General features: G+C 46.2%; 1 protein-coding gene across 1 annotated transcript in view; it reads left to right on the top strand.

Annotated features, from left to right (window-relative positions):
- ALG14 (ALG14 UDP-N-acetylglucosaminyltransferase subunit) overlaps positions 1 to 20,917 on the top strand; it is an 85,566-nt gene that overhangs the window by 8,255 nt on the left and 56,394 nt on the right. Inside the window, exon 3 of the mRNA XM_056106591.1 lies at positions 19,357 to 19,488. Coding sequence (XP_055962566.1) covers positions 19,357 to 19,488 — 132 coding nt within the window. The remainder of the gene's footprint in view (positions 1 to 19,356; positions 19,489 to 20,917) is intronic.

Here is a 20,917-nt window from a genome sequence, read left to right as displayed (position 1 = left end):
CTAAAGCAATATCTTTCAGAAAAATTGGATCGTAACCTTCCCAAATAGAACCAATTACCAGCTCTATGTCCTATGAAGAAAAGGGAAGAATCGGGCGGGGGTTTTCTTCCCAGGAGCTGCAGCCTCCTGCTGGCTGTGCTGCAGCCTGGCTCTGCACCTCGGGGCAGGGGAGAAATCTAGGTCCCCCCAGTAGCGCGCGCTGTGGGCTGGGGTCATTCTTCTATTTGTTTCCAATTTGAGCTTCATCTGCTAACTAGCTTGCCTGACAACCCGCGCTCTTTGTCATCGCTTTTACAGCACGAGTTTGCACCTTTAGAGAATTTTACTGAAGGAAAAAGCTTGGTGACACTGGAATGAAATATTTTTGAATTGCATGTGGAAATTAAAATGTGGGTTGTGTTTGTTTGTGAAGCCACAGGAGCAGTTGCTAAGAACTGATTTGAAGGATTAAAAATTGGAGTCAGGGGCTAGAGACCTAACACTCACCTTGCATACAGCCTCCCAGTTTGATCCGTGTCACTGCATAATGATGCCCGGGCACTGCTGGAGCCAATCCCTGACCAGCCTAGAGTAAGCCCCGCCCTCCCCTCTACCCGCACCTCCCAATTGGACTCTTTTTCTTTTGGATCCTTTTGTTTGTTTGTGTTTAGAAACTTTTCCCAGCCCTATACTGGGGGTCAGGGCTGAAGTTGTTCCTGGTGGTACTCAGGAGACTATGCAGTGTCAGGGATTAAAAACCTTGTCCGAAGGTGGTCAGTGCTATAAGACAATTGCCATGGGAATAAGGGATTTTTGACTGGGAGGAAATGGCATTTGCTCATTGGACCTTAATGAGGAGACATCCCCAGAGGGTCAGAAAGCTAATATAGGAGGTGAGGCACTTGTCTTGCCTGTAACACCCCAGTTCACTTTCTGGGCTCTCCTGCAGTTCCCCAAGAAATGCCAGGTTTACTTCTGGGAACAGAACTGGGGATAGCTCCTGAGCACCACCAAGAGTGGCCCTCAAAGTCTCAAAGTCCAAAAATCTAACAGACCAAAAAGATGCATTCCCCAAGAAAAGAGTAGAAAGGTGGCGCTGGGGGGGGGGGTGTTGTGAGGGGGGGACATTCCCAGGTGTTGGGGAACCACAGTGCAGGCTGAAGCACAGTGAGAAGAGGGAGTGTAGAGAGGAGGCCAGAGTGCAGACCATGACATAAGGAAAGCTGTAGGCCATTGTCAGACGCCTCACGTTCTCTGAGGAAATAGGCCGTGCTATAGAGGGTTGCCCAGATCTGAGTGCCAGTTTATGTGACCCCTCTGCTTGCTGTGAGGCCAGGTGGTGGCTGGAGCAATTCAAGTCAGAGAGAGTGTGACTTAACACCAGCAGAGCTTGGATTCCGGACAATTTTTTGTTTGTTTTTTATTTATATATTTATGTATGTATTTATTGTATTTATTTATGGTTTGGGGGCCACACCCTATGATTGATGCTCAGAGCTCTGGTTCTGCACTCAGGAATCACTCCTGGCAGTGCTTGGGGAACCATATGAGTTGCCAGGGATCAAACCCAGGTCAGCTGCATGCAAGACACATGCCCTATCCAATGTACTATTGCTCTGGTCCCAGGGTTTATTTATTTATTTATGAGTAAAATAAGTAGAATTCCCTGACACTGGACATGAGAAGTGAATATAAAAGTCACACAGAGCCTCACAGATTTTGTTTTGGTGTTTGATGGTATGTGTTTGATGGTGTGCGTGCGTGTGTGTGTGTGTGTGTGTGTGTACGCATTTCAGTGGATTAAATCCAGATTCAATCAATTCGTACGCAAGGCCAGTTCTCTGCCACTGAGCTGCATCCCACCCCAAGATTCCAAAGCTTTTGTTCTGAACAGTTAAAAAAATGAAGTTGCCCTCACACCCCTGGGATGTTTGTTAGCTCGTTTCCCAGTGTAATGCTTCACACCACCTGAACCAAAGGAACCCTAGGGACGGCCAAGCCCTCCCTGCACCAATCCAAAGCCGCTTCCTAAGGCCTGCACTTACGCTCCCTGTCCTGGCTCTCCCCAGCACTTACCTCCTTTCCTTCTCTCCTGCCCTAATGTTATCCAAGCTTCAGAGAGAATCCTCCAACCTCCTTCCCGGTGTTAAGGTACTGCCATGGCACTGTCATACCCTCTCCATGCCACCAGGTGGCAGTGCACTGCTGAAGGTGGAGCTGGGCTCCTGCACTGCTCCTTAGAGGCTGCGCAGGCTGGACTTAGAATGGCCGACAGAGGATGTCTCTACGGGATGTTTACAGACTGATCTGGGGAAGAGAAGGAGAGATGGCCTTTATGTCTCTTTTAGAAGTCTTTATGTATACTTAAACAACCAGACTGGTGGGGGAGCTCCCAGTCAGGAGGCCCAGTTGCTGCTCCCAGGGCTCTTGACCAGCCAGTCAGTGGTTCAGTGGTTTAGCCCAAGGATGCAGGCCTGTTCGCGCCTTTGTGCCTCCCGGGACCTGCAGGGGTTCTGGGGTCTGAGGAAACCTCCTCTGAGAGACAAAATCTTTGCTCTGTCTCCCAAGGCTCAGGGCCTCATTTTTTACGTTTGTGTGTGTAGCTGAGTGTGTGTGTGTGTGTGTGTGTGTGTGTGTGTGTGTGTGTTAGGGTTGGGGGGCAGTAGAAAGCGCACCCAGTGGTCCTCAGCAGACATGTGGTGCAGGGAATCAAGCTCAGAGCTTCAAGTGCAGGGCAGTGCCTCTTGCCGTGCTCCACACTGGCCCTTAGTGCCCGCTTCTTTACTGCATCCCAGAGCTTCTCATTCCAGCACTATTGATACTTCAGACCCGACTGAGGGACTCGGCTGCCCACCGAGAGATGGCAGTTGGTAGCGCCCCTGACCTCCACACACTTGTGTCAGAAGCAGGCCTTCCTTCCTGGCTCCCCACTGCCAGCCTTGGCAGTCGGGTCTGCCTGCAGAGCTTACTGGCTGTCCTCTAGGAGAAACCCCTCCTCCCTCTGAACAGTTGTGGGTGTGAGTCAGCAGCTACTCTCTGCTGGACAGTGGAGGAGGGACTGACCATAGCGAAAGCAAATGGGGAGAAAAGGGAGCTTGGAGAGAAGGAGGCAGAGGGCAGGGCAGTGCAGGGAGCAGGGCAGGGACGTGAGAGAGACTGTCTCAGAGAGAAGAGAGCCATTGCCTCTGTAGAGAACACAGAAGAGTAAGAGGAGGCAGCAAGCTCAGAGCGCAGAGGCCTGATTGCGCCCCAGCACCTAAGGGACCCCAGCAGAGCCCGTGTGCTTAGGGATCACTCCTGCTGTGACTCAGGGCCATCTGTGGTACTGAGGATCGATCCATTTCTACCACGTACAGGACAAGACTTTCCCTACTGTTCTAGCTCTCTAGCTTGAGATCTGTTTAAAAACAAAAAAATTAAGAGAAAGAAAGGTTCTTGGCTATTGGAAATCAGAAAGATCCAACAATTGGCAGATCATGTTGGGGGACTTATCTGTAAAGTAGAACAAAAGAAAAAAACAGTACAGCAAATGTTAAGACAGTAGGTTATAAACTAGATATTGGAGGGCTGTGCAGAAAGAATACAGACATGAGAAATTTATCTTAAGAAAAAGAAAAGAAAAGCAGCAACCCGAGACGAAATCCCTGAACTGGAAGGATGTGGCCTTCCAACTAAAGCCCGGTCCCAGGCCAGTTCAGCGACCATCACAGGGTCCATCTTCTGCCCTGAGAGTGAGTGATAAGAAGGCCCCCCCAAGGCTTCCGGCGGGGCAAGGCAGCCATGCCGGGATTCACTTGACTCTCAGACTGGTTCCCCCAACAACCAAACAAGGGGCCCTAGGAGCAGGACCCCTTCTGTCTTTCTCATTCCACGTTTTCCTGCCCTGGAGACTGGACTCCCCCAGAAGGGCAGAAGGGAAGTTCTTGGGATGGCAGTGCCATGGGGAGTCTTCTGCAGTAAAGCACATGGGGCCCATGGGGCAGGGGCCTGACCCGGCCCTGGGAGCCATGGGGGCATCAAGTGTAAGTCTGACAAAGGGACTACGTGTTCTGAAAGCAGGGCAGAGAGCACAGGGATGGAGGTGCCTTGGAGAGGTATGAGGAGGGAAGGACAGTGTGGCAGAAGATAAAGATCCTGGAAAGCACTGGATCTGTTCAGACAAGAGGAGATGCGTTTGGCCAAGAATCCTGACAGGAGATTGGGAAAGCAGCTGGCTCAGTTGCAAGAGGAGCAACTACTTCAGCCTGAGTAACCTGAAGGCATCTCAGAATGTTTTCTGTTAAAGAAAGGTTTTGAATGTTCTGGCTATACACTGTGTGCGCTCTCTCTCTCTCTCTCTCTCTCTCTCTCTCTCTCTCTCTCTCTCTCTCTCTCTCTTTCTCTTTCTCTCTCTCTCTTTCTCACTCTCTCTCCCCCCCCCCGTGTGTGTGTGTGTGTGTATGTATTTATGCTGTACAAAAAAAGATAGATTATTCCTGCGTTAGGGATTAGGGATAATGGTTGATTTTTATACAGTGTCCATATTTCCTCAACTGAGAATTAGAGTACAGTCCTGCTGGTTTTCCAAGAAAGAAGATATCCATGACATTGGCAACTATCGCCTGATCTGCCTATTGTCTGTCATCTACAAGTTGTTCACTCGAGTCATCCTGAATAGAATTGGCAGAACACTAGATGAAGGACAACCATGCGAGCAAGCCGAGTTCCGCAAAGGATTCAGCACCATTGACCATATCCACACGATAACCAAGCCCATTGAGGTTTCTCGGGAGTTCAAGATGCTGCTCTGTCTAACATTCATTGATTTAAAGAAGACCTTTGATTCTGTTGAGACGGAAGCAGTCATTGAAGCCCTAGCCAATCAGGGCATTCAAACTCAATACATCAAGATCCTCCATGAGCTGTATTACGAATTCACTACCAGTATCTCACCATTCTACAAAGAAGTAATCATTGATGTCAAGAGAGGGGTTCGGCAGGGTGATACCATTTCACCGAAACTCTTCAGTGTCACCCTTGAGAACATCATGCGACTACTGGAATGGGAAGGAATGGGAGTGAAGATAGATGGTCGGCAACTACACCACCTCCGCTTTGCTGATGACATTGTTTTAATAACACCAAACATCAGCCAGGCGGCACAAATGCTGGCCGACTTTGACCGTGAGTGTGGAAAGGTCAGACCACAGCAGAATCTTACGAAGACAATGTTTATGAGAAACAGCCTCGGTCCTGATGCCCCATTCGCTCTCAATGGAGCGACCATCTCCGAATGCAAAAGCTATGTGTACCTAGGTCGAGAATTCAACATGACAAATGACCTGGCACCCGAGCTGCACAGGAGGAAGAGAGCGACTTGGAACGCCTTCAAGAGCATCGAAGAAATAGCTAAGAGGACGAAGAACCTCCGGTTCTGGGCACGTCTCTTTGATTCCACTGTTCTTCCTGCACTAACATACGCCTCAGAGACCTGGGCCCTACACAAACAGGATGAGAACGCTATTCGGGTCTCCCAAAGAGGAATTGAAAGAGCTATGCTTGGAGTATCACGTTTCACTCAAATGAGAGAAAGAATCTGGAGTTTCGACCTCTGTCAACGATCAAGAATCAGGGACGCTGTCTCATTTGCCAAGGCATCAAAAATCAGATGGGCTGGTCACGTAATGAGATTTAGAGACGACTGCTGGACTAGAGCTGTTACCGATTGGATTCCATGGGATGTCAAAAGACCGCGTGGCTGCCCACCTACCAGATGGTCAGACTTCTTCATCAAAATCATGAACGATCGGTTTGAGGCTCTTCGTGTTCCTAGAGCGAACAGATGCCATTGGGCTACACTAGCACGCGACAGGGACAAATGGAGACGTTACTGGCGCCCGCTCGAGCAAATCGCCGATTAACCGGAAGTCAAGTGATCAAGTGAAGTGAGAATAAGAGAGCACTGAGTATGGTTTTTTAAGAAAAAGAACCTGAGAAGAATGAAACACTAGTAGAAGTAGAAGCCTGTTGCTGTGAAATGTCTATTTTTTAAAAAAAGAACCCAAACAAATACATATGCATCCATATTTCAGCACTAGCATACTTGTAATTTAGAATCACAGTTACTTCCCTTTATTTTAATCCATAGGACTCTGTAGTTTGAATCTCTTACCTCACATGTATGGATGAATCAGGGGTAGTTTGGTAGATATAGACTACACCAGTCAACACCTGTGATGTTAGCAGGATGTATTTCCTTTTAACACCTACTGTTTTCCACAAAGTGAGGAAAACACTCAGTGGACGGAGACCATATATAACTTGATGAGACTTCTAAAGCTAACGCATCATGAGACCTAAGTGATCTTAGAAAAAATGTTTGTAAGCTGTGTAATTACTATTGTGAAGTTTTGTTTCCATTTGTAAATTATGTGTTAAGTCTCATGTTTAAAGTAATTACATTTTTATTTTATTTTATTTTTCATTTTTTATAATTTTATTTATTGAATCACCATGAGAGCAGTTACAAGGCTTTTGGGTTTAAGTCTCAGTCATACAATGAAACGCCATACCTTCACCAGTGCCCATTTTCCACCCCAAAAAACCCCAGTATATCCCCATCCCACACCCTCCCCCTACCTATAGGGCAGATTGATTTCCACGTTACTCTCTCTCTACTTTGATTACATTTAATATTTTGACACCAGACCCACCATTATTATTTGGGATTTTACCCCAACACTCAGATCTGCCGAAAAGGCAACAGTAGACAATTTGTTTTCTATTGTTGGTTATGAATAACATATGATGTCGTGCGGCTGCAATAGTGGCTGCATGATTTTGAAATTACAAAATTTTAACAATTAAATCTGGAGGGATTTCTGCCAAAATCTGCTGAGTTCCAAGATTTGTTCCTGAGTCTCTGGGATCATGGCCATTAAGCAGCTTGATCAGAAGCCAGAGAGGCCGTTCGTGGGTGGCGACTTGGGGTCTTGTTGGAAGGGCCAGCTCCACCCCCATCCCTTGAGGCCCCACGTGTCTCCTCACTGAGGACCCAAACCTGACTGTCCAATGGCCTCTGGAGGATGGTGGCCACCAGGCCACCAGGAGGAACAGACCAAGGCACAAAACCTATTCCCACCTGGGATGGCCCGGCGCTGGTAACCTACTGCAGGGACCGGATGCATTTCTGCCAAAAGCCATTGGGTTCTGAGATTTGTTTCTGAGTCTCTGGGATCATGGCCATTAAGCAGTTCAATCAGGAACCAAAGAGGCCATGCCTCCAATTATATAGCTGAGCCGGAGGTGGTTTGTGGGTGTATCTCCCACATACCTAACTTTTGGCCGTTTACTTTCTTGGTAAACTTTGCCCCAACTTTTTGGGGTCTGGCCAAAGGTACAGCAGCAATTTTGGGGTATCTGGAAATCTGAAGGTGCCATCAGGCTGCTGATGCACTCGCCTCACAGGTACAGATTGACCTCCTCGCGGCACCATACCCCCTAGTAATTAGATTTTGAGACTGTAGCCAATATAGTACATTTTTCTCTTTATAGTGAACTTAAACCTATTCAATTATAGCTGAGGTCTAAAAACCCTGTAATTTCTTAAAAAACCATTCTAAATGAGTGAAACATCTGAATTAAATATTTATAATATTTGTGATTTGTAGAAATTATGAAGTGACTATTTTAGTGAGTCAGTAATCACTATCTTAGTGATTATTTTCAAAACAGTACATCAGAAAATACATCCATGCTTCTTTTGGTATTTTAAATAATAAGCTATGAAATTCTTATAAATTTCATCATAAATTTTAGTCATCTGTATAACAGGGCAAGTTGGATTTTCTTTGAATCAGATTTTTAAGTGGATGTAACTATAATAACTATAAATAACCTTTTGTTATTATTTCAGCGTTTTGGTAATTTAACCAAATTGTCTTTGGTGTTTAAATTTGTATGAGATTCTTAATACATGTGGAACTAGTAGCATGTTATAGTACTGTTACTTTTCCCTCTTAAAGCAAACTAAAGATACTCTAATAACCAGTGTTTGAATTTAAACATTTACATAAATAACAATTTTTTTAAATGTAGGAGTACTGCTATTTATTCAGCCACTGATTAGAATAACATAAATTTTTAAGATTATACTCAGTTTTTTGTTTTTTGGTTTTTTTTTTGCTTTTTGGGTCACGCCCGGCGATGCACAGGGGTTCCTCCTGGCTCTGCACTCAGGAATTACGCCTGGCGGTGCTCAGGGGACTATATGGGATGCTGGGAATTGAACCCGGGTCGGCTGCATGCAAGGCAAATGCCCTACCCGCTGTGCTATCTCTCCAGTCCCTGTACTCAGTTTTGAACTTAGACATTCTCAGTTTTTGTTGTCAAGTAAGGATGTTCACTTTGACCTTTCTTTTACTCAAATGGAGGTTCATTCTATCCTTTTAGCTATTAGACCTCATATAATAATTCTTCAGTTTGATGACTACAAACGGCAGGAGCAATATCAGATGTTGGGGCTGGGCACTCTGAGCAGTACTCAGGGCTTACTCCCAGCTCTGTGCTCAGGAGTGACCTCTCCTGGATCTCAGGAACCTTATGCAGTGCCAAGGGTCAATCCAGAGTCAGCTGTGTGCAAGGCAAGCTCGTCATCCACCGTACCACCTCTTCCACCCCGTGAGATAGTTCTAAGTCCTTCCAGAAGAATGGCTAGTCACAGCTCACCGAGGAACCATGCACGAGTGGGAGGGTCCCTGCAGGCAGAATCAGAGGACCCTTTATGTGACCTTCTGGGTCAGGGCTGATGCTTTCAGCCTTGCTCAGGAGAAAAGGCCACCAAGTAACCTTTGCAGGAAGAAGCTATGGGATCTAGTTGGAGCCCTGCTAGTAACCAGTTCCATCACATTGAGAGTCAGCCTTGCAGGACCTCACACTCCCACTGTGAGACAGAGAGGCCTGGCCATGGTCAAGGCTCCCCATCTTTTACCCCTGACCACCAGTGGCGCTAAAACTGATCCGTCCAAGGCAAACAAGGCAGCTCCTGCCAGCCGTTGCTGCTCTCTGGCTCAAACCTGATGTCTAAATCACTCCCTCCTGAGAGTTGTAGTGAGAAAAGGACGCTCATCTGCTATTGGTGAAAATGTTGTCCTGTCAGCCTTTTAGGAAAGCAGTATGGAGATTCCTCAGAAAAACAGGAATGAAACTCCCATATGACCCAGAAATACACTTCTCGGCATCTATTCCCAAGACACAAAAGCATTACTTTAAAAGGATAAATGCACTACTCTGTTCATTGCAGCACAACTTAGTACAATGGCCAAGATGTAGAAACAATTCAAATGTTCAACCACAGATGAATGGATCAAGAAGTTGTGGTATATCTACACAATAGAATACTATGCAGCTCTAAAAAAGAACAAAGTCATGCCTTTTGTAGCAACATGAATGGAACTGTAGGATATCATGCTGAGTGAAGTCAGTCAGAGGGAAAGTGCTAGATCCATACCAAATCATCTTTCTCGTGTGTCGGGCTTAAGGATATACAGCATGATAGTCACAAAGGGCCAAAAGCAGCTGAATGGGAAAACTGATCCACACAGTTGAGTCGGAGGGAGGCTGGAAGGAGGAATTTGAGAAGGAGGGGTGTTGGTGTCCTTAGGAGAAGTGGGTACACTGGTGATGGGTATGGTGCATGAATTATGTGCATGAGAAACCATTAAATTAGTATTGTAAACCACAACACACACACACACACACACACACACACACACACACACACACACACACACACACACAGTCTTTCCCAGGTGTCCCAGTCATCCTGATGTTACCCACCTGCAGTTCTGACTCGAAGCTTTAATCCAGTTGGAAACCTCTCTCTGCCCCACTTCAGTCTAAAAGTCGCCTGAATGTGTTTCTAACACTGATTGTTTCATACTTGGAGGGATTTCAAGTACTCCCCAAATCATGCTTATCATGGTGATCTGCGCTCAGCCTCTGTTCCCTTTTCCTCTGCATCCCAGCGGGAAGCCTGAGAGTCTCCTCCAATTCTACAGTCCCCTTCAGCTTTTCCCTGCCCTTTGTTCTCTCTGTTCCTCTGCCTTGGTGCTGTCAGGAGCCTTCAGGCCTTTGCTATGTTCTCCTGGTAGACGGCGATCAGCCAGATGGTTGCCTTCTCTGCTCGAGCCTGCCAGGCTGGTGTTTCTCGAGTGCAGATCCAGTCACCTCTCCCTTTGTGACTTCCTGACTCGTGGCTCCTCAAGTCCTTTGTACAAGTACATACTCCTGAATTCAGGCGACTTTGTAGACCCTGCTTCTCCTTCCTACCTTCCTGCCTTCCTGCCTTCCTGCCTTCCTGCCTCCCTCCCTGTGATTCCCAGGGCTTCCTCCTGGCTCTGCACATAGGGATCACCCCTGGCCGACACAGGGACCATGTGGGGTGCCCAGGATCGAACCCAGATTGACCATGTGCAAGACAAATGCCCTACCTGCTAGAAGATTGCCCCCCTACCACCACCACATACACATACACTTGCTTTCTTCCTCCCTGCTGTGTTCCTGTATGCTCAGATTTAGTTCTCTGGATATTCTATTCCCTTCTGCCCTGAACACAAAGCTCCCCTTAAATGAGCACCCCTGCCCATCTCTCAGACAGGCAGAAAAATTCTCTTCCTCCTCACACCTGGTATCTCTTCCTGGCTTATCTTGTCAGAGTAGAGTTCATCATTACTTACTTGGCACTAACATTGTATTTCATAATTAACGTCTCATCTTTTATTAATCTCTTTGATTATAATTATTAGCTTTCCTGTGTTCCTCTGCCAGGCGCTAATGAGTTCTTTGTGAGCATCTTACAGCCGCCTTCTTAGCCCAGCTCCTCTCACCCGGTGGGCCCGATTGGGGGTTAATGAGTGATTGGATCTGTGCTCACAATGAAGAGGATGCCTGTGAAATCCAGCGTTGTAAACGATTGATGCATCTGTGATATTGATAGATTTCCCCCCCTCTCTCTTTCTCCCTCTCCCCTCCCCTCCCCTCATCTCCCCTCTCTCCTCCTCCTCCCCCTCCCCTCTTCTTCCCCTCTTCCCCACCCCCCCTCGTTTTTTGGGCACTGCTCCCACCTGGCTCGTTGCTCAGGGATCACTCTTGGATTGCTCCCAGCTGTGCTCTGGGAACTTCGAGGTGCCGGGAACACTGGACTGAATGCCAGGATCAGCCCATTGAGCTGTTTTACCAATCTAATTTATTATCTCCTTTAAGAAAAGGAAAAGAGGGCTTGGGGGTATAACTCAATGGTAGTGGACATGCTTTGCATGTGAGAAGCCTTAGGTTCAATCCCCGGCACCATGCAATGAAGAAATGAAAGGCACCAGGAAAACAATCTGAAATCCATGCCATTTTAGAACATGGGGTCTTCAGTGACAAGTAACATCAAGTTAATTCAATATTGTCATGAACAATAAAGGAAATATTGACATGCAAAACTAGAGGAATTCAATCTGAGTTTTGCCAAGAATTGGCTGAGCTGTGCAGGAATTTTACCCTGCATAGAACCTCAATGCCCTGTCTTATATGTGTTTGCCCTCACAGACCTCCTCTAGCTCCGAGCTGTCCCTTGAAGTGGTAAAAGCCAGTCATTGCTCAGTCTCCTCCCTCCCTCCCTCCCTCCCTCCCTCCCTCCCTCCCTCCCTCCCTTCCTTCCTTCCTTCCTTCCTTCCTTCCTTCCTTCCTCGTTCACAGAAGAGCCCCACTCTGTGACACTCACGGGCTTCCCCTGGTCTATGCTACTGGTTCACTCTTGGTGGTGCTTAGTGTTCATGTGGTATTGGGGTTCAACCTGAGTCTCCTCAAAAATGAAAAAATAAATAAAAAGACAAACCTGTGCTAAGTGCTAAAGTGATTTTGAACAAAGTACTAGTTTTAGGACCAGTATGACAATAATAGTTGGAAATGATCACTCTGGAAAAAACCTGAATGTTTGAAAATAGGTAAAGGTAAACATGATAACCGTTCAGTATTTGTATTATATTGCAAACTGTAATGCCCAAAAGGAAAGAGTAAGTGTGTGTTGAGAGAGGGAGAGAGGGAGAGAGGAAGAGAGAGAGAGAGAGAGAGAGATACCATAGAGGCAGGAAAACTGGGCACATTGGTGGTGGGAAATGTACACTGGTGAAGGGATAGGTGGAGGAACATTGTATGACTGAAACCAAATCAGGAACAATTTTGTAACTATGTATCTCACTTATTCAAATATATATATATGTGTGGTCTGTATATATATATATTTAAAAAGACAAACCTGGGCCTCCCACATGCCGAGCATGCACGCAGCCTGTTGGACCATCTCCAGCTCTCCTGGTGACTTACCATTGCAGAAGGAAGGAGGTCTCAGATAGTAGATGGGGACGAGAGAGACAGAGCTTCCCCACCACCCCCCCCCCCCTCCCGCTTATAAGCCCCAGTGAACATCTCTTGCTGGTGGCTTCTGACAGGGTAGTATTCCCATCTGTCCATCCATTAGGCGATCGTTGTGGCTTAAGCCATTCTGGGCTAACATAGCCATTCTGTAGCTATGAATTGGGGGGAGGTGAGGGGGATAGAGGGGGTGGGCTGCAGTCGCATCAAAACCACATGGCCCCCAGCAGCTGAAAACCTCCATAACCCGATCACTGCCATGGCTGATCTTCACAGGCTCAGGATGAGCCCCTCATGTATGAGAATGAATCTGCTGAAAAAATCAAATATGTGGGTTTTATGACTGAAACCTCCAGGTTCACATGGAGTCCAGAATGGGCACCCTTCCCCACCCCCCTGTTCCTCTGGGAGTCTGGCAGTCACACCCATGAACTATCTCTGTCACCATTAAAGCTCATTAACCAGCAATGATCCAGAGACTCATAAATCTCGGAAGAGATCAGCAAACTACAGAGATGCCTCCAGACCCCAAAGTCACCATCCAGTTAAAATTAACTCCAGCTCAATCACCCCATTCAAAATTTTAGAATTCTTGGAGCACGTGGCCACGAATCAACATCTCATACTCTATACACTGATATATCAGGATACCAGGAGTAGCACACCACATTGGATGGGATATAAAATATCAATTAAGAAAATATTAGTACACAAGCCTCAACCTGTAACAACATATTAGTAATCTCTTATTCAAGGGCTTATAACTCCAGGATGAGTTACAACAATCTTCACACACGTTCTTCTAAGGAAATCTTTTTTGATCATTTTTAGCATATTATTCATAACAAGCCATATACAAAATAAATTATTTAGGGCCTGCTATTGGGGCAGGCATAGATGGTGGTTGGGAAAATTATTAATCGTGTTGGGAAGGTGTAATGGTGGAATTGGTATTGAAATATTGAATGTAATAAATCATTGTGAACAACTTAATAAAAACATGGTTCAGAATATGAGTGGATTAACTTACCCAAGGAAAATTGGGTTATGATGCAAAAGAAAGAAGCACTAATACTGGGAAGAAGATAACAAATATTCATTTTAAGAAAAAGAAAAAGAGGGGCGGAGTGAGACTTTAGAATGACCAGGGAGGTAGCTCAGTGGTGGAGCTCCTGTCTTGGAAGCATGAGGCTTCGAGTTCAGTCCCTGGCATTGCCCCATATCCAGGCCCAGGGTGAGTCTGAGGGCCTGCCAAGTTTAGTTCCTGATGCCACAACAAAGTGTGTCCAAAGCATGTGAGCACCACAACTGAGTGTCTGAACTCACTGAGCCCCACAATCAAATGTGCAAGCACTGAACCCAAATGTGTAAGACCTCCTGTCCGCCAGAGTATAGCAAAGGGAACGAGGGAGATAGACTAACAGATTATAGAGCAAACAGATTGATTGATAGAGAAGGGGAGAGAACTTTTGGCATCTCTGGGCCAGTGACCCTTAATTGTTTCTAGAACCAGGCAATGTCTTCATTTCCTGGACGGATGAGCCTTTCAGGCAAGAGCAGTTTCTCCGGGGGCAGTGAGGAGTGGGGGAAGTGGTCTGGTCAGCCGCGCCATGCTGGTAGCCAATGAAGACCCTTGACCTCTCAGCACCTCCATGTTTCAGTGAAAGAGGTTCGGACAAGCGGACTTGCCCATGCAGAGGGAGCTGGTTGTCAGCTGAGTGCCCTAGCTCCTTCACCCACTGGCCACTTGGCCATCTGTCTGTAGCCACCACAAAGTGAGCCCCCATGGAGGCTGTGAAGGCAGTGCATGAGAACACTTGGCTTTGCATGGTAATTCATGGTCATCTTGATCTCTGATCATTGCTTGAACCACCCAATATACTTAACTTCGAAAATAGAGTCTTCTTTGCATTACTTTAAAAAAAAAAGACAATAAAGAAAGTTGAAAACATTTTTGGTTGAATGAATTCTACCATTTCAGTGTGTCTTGAAGATTCCGCAACAGTGTGGCATTCATTAAATCCTGTGTTGTAGGTGTCTGTGCGTGACTTCATAGATCATGGCCCTGCTCTGCTGTGGTTTCTGATGCCATCTGGATTCCCTGGTGAAATTATTTCCATCTAAATCAGTACAAATATCCATTTAGTTTGTCACAAATCGAAAGCCAGATATATTGGGGGTTTTAGCAGTGATGTAATTCTGTAAGATACTTTTGAAACTTACAAGTTGTCAGAGATGATTAGCTTCTAATAGTGTTTCGCAAGATTGCAGACAGGCCAGAAGACAGTGGGGAAAATCCGTTTCTCTGCCTGATTATTTTTTTCACTCTTAAGCATTCCATCTTTCTTGACTTTCTTGCCGCTAACTAGGTAAGTAGACATTAGTCAGGGGTATGTGGGGAGCCCTGGGGGGCTTTGTGGGCAGACATGGTACTGCAAGACCTGGTCTCTGCCAGTTCTTAGTTGGAAACTTAGATGAATGGGAAGGATTCCATTGGCTACATGGCGTGGGGAGAGAGATTCATTTTTGTTTCTTTTATGTCACTGTGGAAAGCCAGTGGGACATGTTGTAAGAGCTGCACAAACTGCAAGATATATCATCAAAGGAAAAAAAGGCTCAGCCACTCATCTGGGCTGGAGAGATAGATAATGCAGGAGGTAGGGCACTTGCCTTGCATGTGAGAGCATCAGCTGCCACCCTGTTTCAATCCCTGGCACCACATATGGTGCTCTCGGATGACTCCTGAGCACAGAGCCAGGAATAGCCCCTGAGTACTGCTGTGCATAGCCTAAAAATTGAAATTAAAAAAGAAAACAGAAAAGAAGAAAGACTCATCTGGACCAGGATGTGGCTCAGTGGTATAGCACTTGCCTTGCAGGCATGAGACCCTGGGTTGAATCCCCAACACTGCAAAACAAATAGGCAAACAAAAATGAAAAGGGGATAGAGAGAGAACACAGGGGCTAGGGGCTTGCCTTGCACTCAGCTGATCTCAGTTAGGCCCTCAGCACTAACAGATGTCATCCCCTGAGTGTGATCCCTGAGCACAGTCTTCTAGACCCCCACCCAACACAACAGACACATACACACACAAACACACAAACACACCAAGTGCAATGATAAATCTTTGGAGGGTTCTTTTCTTTCGGGGAGAAGAAACAGAGGGGTCTCCCAAAAAGTGCCCAGGAGGTTCAGGTCCCCCACTGGGGATTCTTTGCCATCTGAGCCATGGGTTCAGTGTATGGTCTCAGGATGAAGTGCTGCTCAGGTCCTTCCGTGCTGGGGACACCTACACCACCCCAGCAGTTCTGGGGTCTCCAGAGCTGCACCTGGCAATGCTCAAGGACCATATGATATGGAGAGTTAAACCCGCGTCTGGTGCATGCCAGACAGGTGCACCAGGCAACTGCTGTCCTATATCCTGAGTTGTGAAGCAGGGACTGTAAGGAAAGATCCGTTGTACCTCATAAAAAGATTGTGCAGGAGATTCTGTGGAGGATAAAGTGCAAGGGACTGAGGAGAGAAGCCGACTCTACACAGAGTCCTGGAGAGATGAGATGGTGACTCATCATTTTGGACCATTGGAATAGCAGGAACATTGGGACTAGACGGTTAGATGTGGGGTTGGGGAGAAAGGAACAAGCATCAGCCACACCCCACCCCTCTGTCCTTGTCAAATCCCCCAAATTTCTGTGGGACAGTTGTTTATCAGAGATTTGTTTATTTGGGTGTTAGTAATGCAGGAGTACCATGCTTTGGTGGTCAGTGTGATTGTTAGTTTTGAGTTGTATAGTAAAACTTAGTGAACAGGTAAATTCAAAATGGGTAAATACTTCTCAGCCCTGGTGGAATGAATTGCATGCCAGTTTTGCAGCCCTTTCCTGGGGCCTCTCTAAGAAGCCAGGAGAAAACCTGCTTCCGGAGTCCTGTCACCACTCCTGAACCAATTGTGGGTCTGAGGAGGAATGGGAGGATGGAACAGTGCAACCTTTCTGCTCTGCAGTCGGGGACTGTTCCTTCAAGGCAGGCAGACTAATAAAACAGTATGTCGGGGCTGGAGAGTACAGTGGGTAGGGCGCTCGCCTTGCACATGGCAGACCTGGGTTCAATATCCAGTATCCCATATTGTTCTGTGAGCACACCAAGAGTGATTTCTGAGCGCAGAGCCAGGAGTAACTTCTGAATATTTCCAGGTGTGGCCCAAAAACCAATAAATAAATAAAATAAAAAACTTAAAACAAAAGACCTAGTATATCTAGGGCAGGACAGGCACCTGCAGGCTACTGGCCCCGATGGGAGCCTCAGCATCACCTCTGAGTACACTCAGGTGTGATCCCGGATCAGAGAACCAGAAATAGCCTCCAAACACTGCCAGTGTGGACCAATTCCCCCCTCACCCCAAATCCCAAATAACAGTGTGTGTCTAGAACTGCCATCATTGGGATTTCTCTGTTTGCCTCAGTCCCTGGAAAACCGCTAAGAAAGGCCTCAATTGTGCCCACCTCGTGGTCTCATTCCTTTATCAGGGGAACTTTTGTTAGACCCAAACCCACGTCTTCAGGTGATCCTATTTCCTCATTGACTTCCATGTACATTTGATTATTTGGTAAAACTGAGAGATAAGGTAAAAGTGCTTGAGATTTCACCACAGCCTGACTCAGTATCTCCTCTAGGGGACAGCTGTGTACCAATCCTAGCTGACCCGAGCCCTGACCCTGTGTTACATATTGATTTTGAGAAATCTTTCTCTGTTTGCTGAAAACGTTTTGTAGATGGGGCCAGAAAAGAAAGAGAGCGAGAGAGAGAGAGAGCAAGGGAGAGCGAGCAAAAGTGATAGAGAGAAGAGAGAGGAGAGAGGGGGGAGGGAAAGAGGGAAAGAGGGAGAGAGAGAGAGAGAGAGAGAGAGAGAGAGAGAGAGAGCGCACAGGGACTGAGAATCCAGGGACTCGCCTAGCATGTACCAACCCCAGTTCGCTCCCAGCACTGCACATCTCCCTAGGCACCATACATGTGACCCTGGATACTCTCAAGCACACCTAGATGCCCAGGTAGGCCCCAGCACTGCAGGGCCTGAGCCCTGCTGCATCCTTGGGCCCTGCATTGAACTGCTGGCCCAGAGTCCCTGGAGGGGCTCCCAGGTCTCCTGAGCACTTCTTGGGAGATCCCCTTACTTCCACCCCCCCCTAAAATAACCAACAACATATTTTATAGTAAATAAAACTGACCGACCCGAGTTTGATTCCTCCGCCCCTCTCGGAGAGCCCGGCAAGCTACCGAGAGTATCTGGCCCGCACGGCAGAGCCTGGCAAGCTCCCCGTGATGTATTTGATATGCCAGACACAGTAACAACAAAAGTCTTCAATGGAGACGTTACTGGGCCCGCTCGAGCAAATCGAGCAAAACTGACCAACATATTAAAATAATTTTAGGAATTTTTCTATATAACCCAGTGATACATGTTATATAAGGCACAAAAAGGGCTTTATAATTTAATTTTAAAATATTACATTTCACCATAGAATCCTTGCATATTTTATGTCAGTTTCTTTGTAGAAAAGTAGAGTGCGACCATTATGCGAAGCTTTTTTGTTTTTTAATGTGCCAACATTTGTTACTAAACTGACTTTGGTACAAGATTAGAATGCATGGAATACTTGTGAATATATGTTAAAATTAAATAGTCCAAATTAGCACATACCAGTTCTTTGTAATGGTTTAGTGAATATTTCTCCAATCTTTAAAAACAACAACAAAAACCACTGGCAGTTTTTAATGTGTGCATTAAATTTTTCTGGTGTTGCAAAACATGGACTTAAAAATTCATTAATATATTTATTTTGAATTGGATTTTAGAGTTACACCCTGCAGTGCTTAAGAAGCCATTTTGCCTCTGTGATTGAGGGTGATCCTGGTGATTGTAGGGCACCGTGTGGTATTGGGGATTGAATCCTGTCTCCTACATGCAAAATGTTTGGCTGATCCCACTGAGTATCTCTGCAGCCCCTGACCAGAAGATTCTGTGCTATTCTCATTGGTTTCACTCTCGGGCATGCTGGCCGCAGCACCACTCAGAGAAGCTGCGATTGCTTTGTGGCTCTGCCACAAAACAGCCTCTTTGACTCCATCTAGCCATTCGAAAATCCCATCTCATGGAGGGTTTTGATGACGGTTTCCTGTGATACAAGTTTCCAACTCTTAATTGCCACGTGTATAACAGTTCCAGGGCAAGCTGTTAATGTTTCCAGCAGCTGTGCATTGGCTAGGATTCTCGGTAGAAGTGGCTCAAGTGATCTTCAAAGGCTTCAGTGCTCGTGTGCTGAGAATTCTAGACTCAAGACTAGCTGGAGCGACTAGTACAGCGGGTAGGGCATTTGTCTTGCACGCAGCTGACCCGGGTTCGATTTCCAGCATCCTATATGGTCCCCAAGCACTGCCAGGAGTAATTCCTGAGTACAGAGCTAGGAGTAACCCCTGAGCATCACCGGATGTGACTCAAAAAGCATAACAAACAAAAAAGACTTGTAGTCTCCTCAAAGGTAAATGTGCCTCTACCCTTCTGCCACTAGGGAATACATTGCTGCTCTGTTTGTTTCATTTTGGGGTCACACCTGGCTGTGCTCTGGGATCATCACTCCTTGGCGAGCTCAGGGGACCATTTGGGGTGCGGGGGGGTCAAACGCAGGTTGACTATGTGCAAGGCAAGTGCCTTCTCTGCTGTACTATCACTCTGGCCCCTCTGTTCTCCTTTTAGGAAGTGTGATGAACAGAATTCACCATTTGATCATTACATGATGAAAGGTTACAAACCAAGTTTTGGACTGAAAAAGTGGGATGCAATGATTGTGTGGTGAAATCCATTAGAGAGAATGAGAATAAAAAATAGCCAAGAAATTGTTTTTTATGAAAATGGTTGGCTGCTCCCCTGCATTATTTTGGTGTCAGGGGCTTCGCTGATTTGGGTATTTCCTTTTTTTCTTCTAGTCTCCAAAGTACTATGTCCACCACATTCCAAGAAGCCGTGAGGTTCAGCAGTCTTGGCTGTCTTCGGTGTTCACCACTTTGTACTCCATGTGGCTCTCCCTGCCTCTGACTCTGCGTGTGAAGCCAGACCTGGTATGTGTGACCGTCACCCTGAAGAGGGAAAGGCACTCTCCTCTGATTGACCCTTTCTTAGTCACAGGGTATATTGTTCTTTCAGCTGCTACAGTTTGTTTGTGAGCCAGATGCTATCCTGGCCCTCTTTACTAACATACGTGAGCGTTTATCATTTGAGCACACTTTGCAGGAAGAGATAAAAAACTATCTCCCATTTCAATTTACCCTTTTTCTTCACCTTGTCTTTTGGAGATGACATTCCTATTCGCAAGAGGTTTTGAAGCTCACATTATCTGCTGATCAGCCAGGGAAGAACCAGTTGTTGTCACTGTTTGTTTTGTTTTGTTTGGGGGCCTGTCCATGCTCAGAGCTGACTCCTGACTCTATACTAGGGACTGTTCCTGGAGGTGCTAGGCAGCGTATGGGCTGCTGGGGGTCAGCCCCAGGTTAGCAACATGTAAGACAAATGCCCTGCCTGCTGTACAGTTTTACTATCCCAGTTTTTTAACTCGTTAGCAGTACTCTTCTTGTTCTTGAAGTAAAGGAAAAGGCCCTCCCGTTGATCGTCGATTTGCTCGAGCGGGCCCAGTAACGTCTCCATTGGAGACATTGTTTTTACTATGTTTGGCATATCGAATACTCTCGGTAGTTTGCTGGGCTCTCCGAGAGGGGCGGAGGAATCGAACTTGGGTCGGCCATGTTGGCCGCTTGTAAGGCGAACGCCCTACCGCTGTGCTATCGCTCCAGCCCGGGCGTGGTGGCGCGCGCCTGTAGTCCCAGCTTGTTCTTGAAAGACTCATCAAATATGATATGCAGTGGGCAGAATGTCAAACTCAGGTGTATAGGAAGGTATAACAGAAAATAGAAATGTCCGAACTTGTTCGTTCTTCCTGGAAATTCCCTTCCTATAAACGTCTTAAGTTCTCTGTGGTCTTTAGGATGAAGTTCTGTATTGAATTTTCTAACTGGACTTAACTCAATAGCACAGATCAGTGGGTATGCTGTCATAGTTGTGTACTCAGTTCTTAAATAACCTTCTTTCCAATTTAAGATAGAGCCCATTAACCAATAGGGCATTGCAAAGAAGCTTTATTTACTTTCCATATAACCAAGTTCAAGCATGGCGGATGATGGTCTCATTAACAGTTAATCAAAATTGCATTCAGCTACAATGCTTTTTGAAAGATATGTTATCAGTTTTGTCATCCCTTTATCAGCTAGATGATTGTTCCAGTTCCTTTTTGGACAAGGTTTTTTTAAATGTGAATTTGTTATGTAAGTAGATTAAATTGTTTTTAAGAGATGTAATTTACATATGGTAAACTACAAAAAGAGCTCAAGGTAGAATCTGATCTTAAACATTTCAACATAAAGAACATTTTCATCATTTTTCACCTGCCCCTTCCCAATCAGCCCCTGACCACCCCCACGTGCCCAGTTGATGATT

This window comes from Sorex fumeus, unplaced genomic scaffold, assembly GCF_029834395.1.
Source record: "Sorex fumeus unplaced genomic scaffold, SorFum_2.1 ptg000131l, whole genome shotgun sequence".
Taxonomy (NCBI): domain Eukaryota; kingdom Metazoa; phylum Chordata; class Mammalia; order Eulipotyphla; family Soricidae; genus Sorex; species Sorex fumeus.
This window is presented reverse-complemented; position numbering and strand designations above follow the sequence as displayed.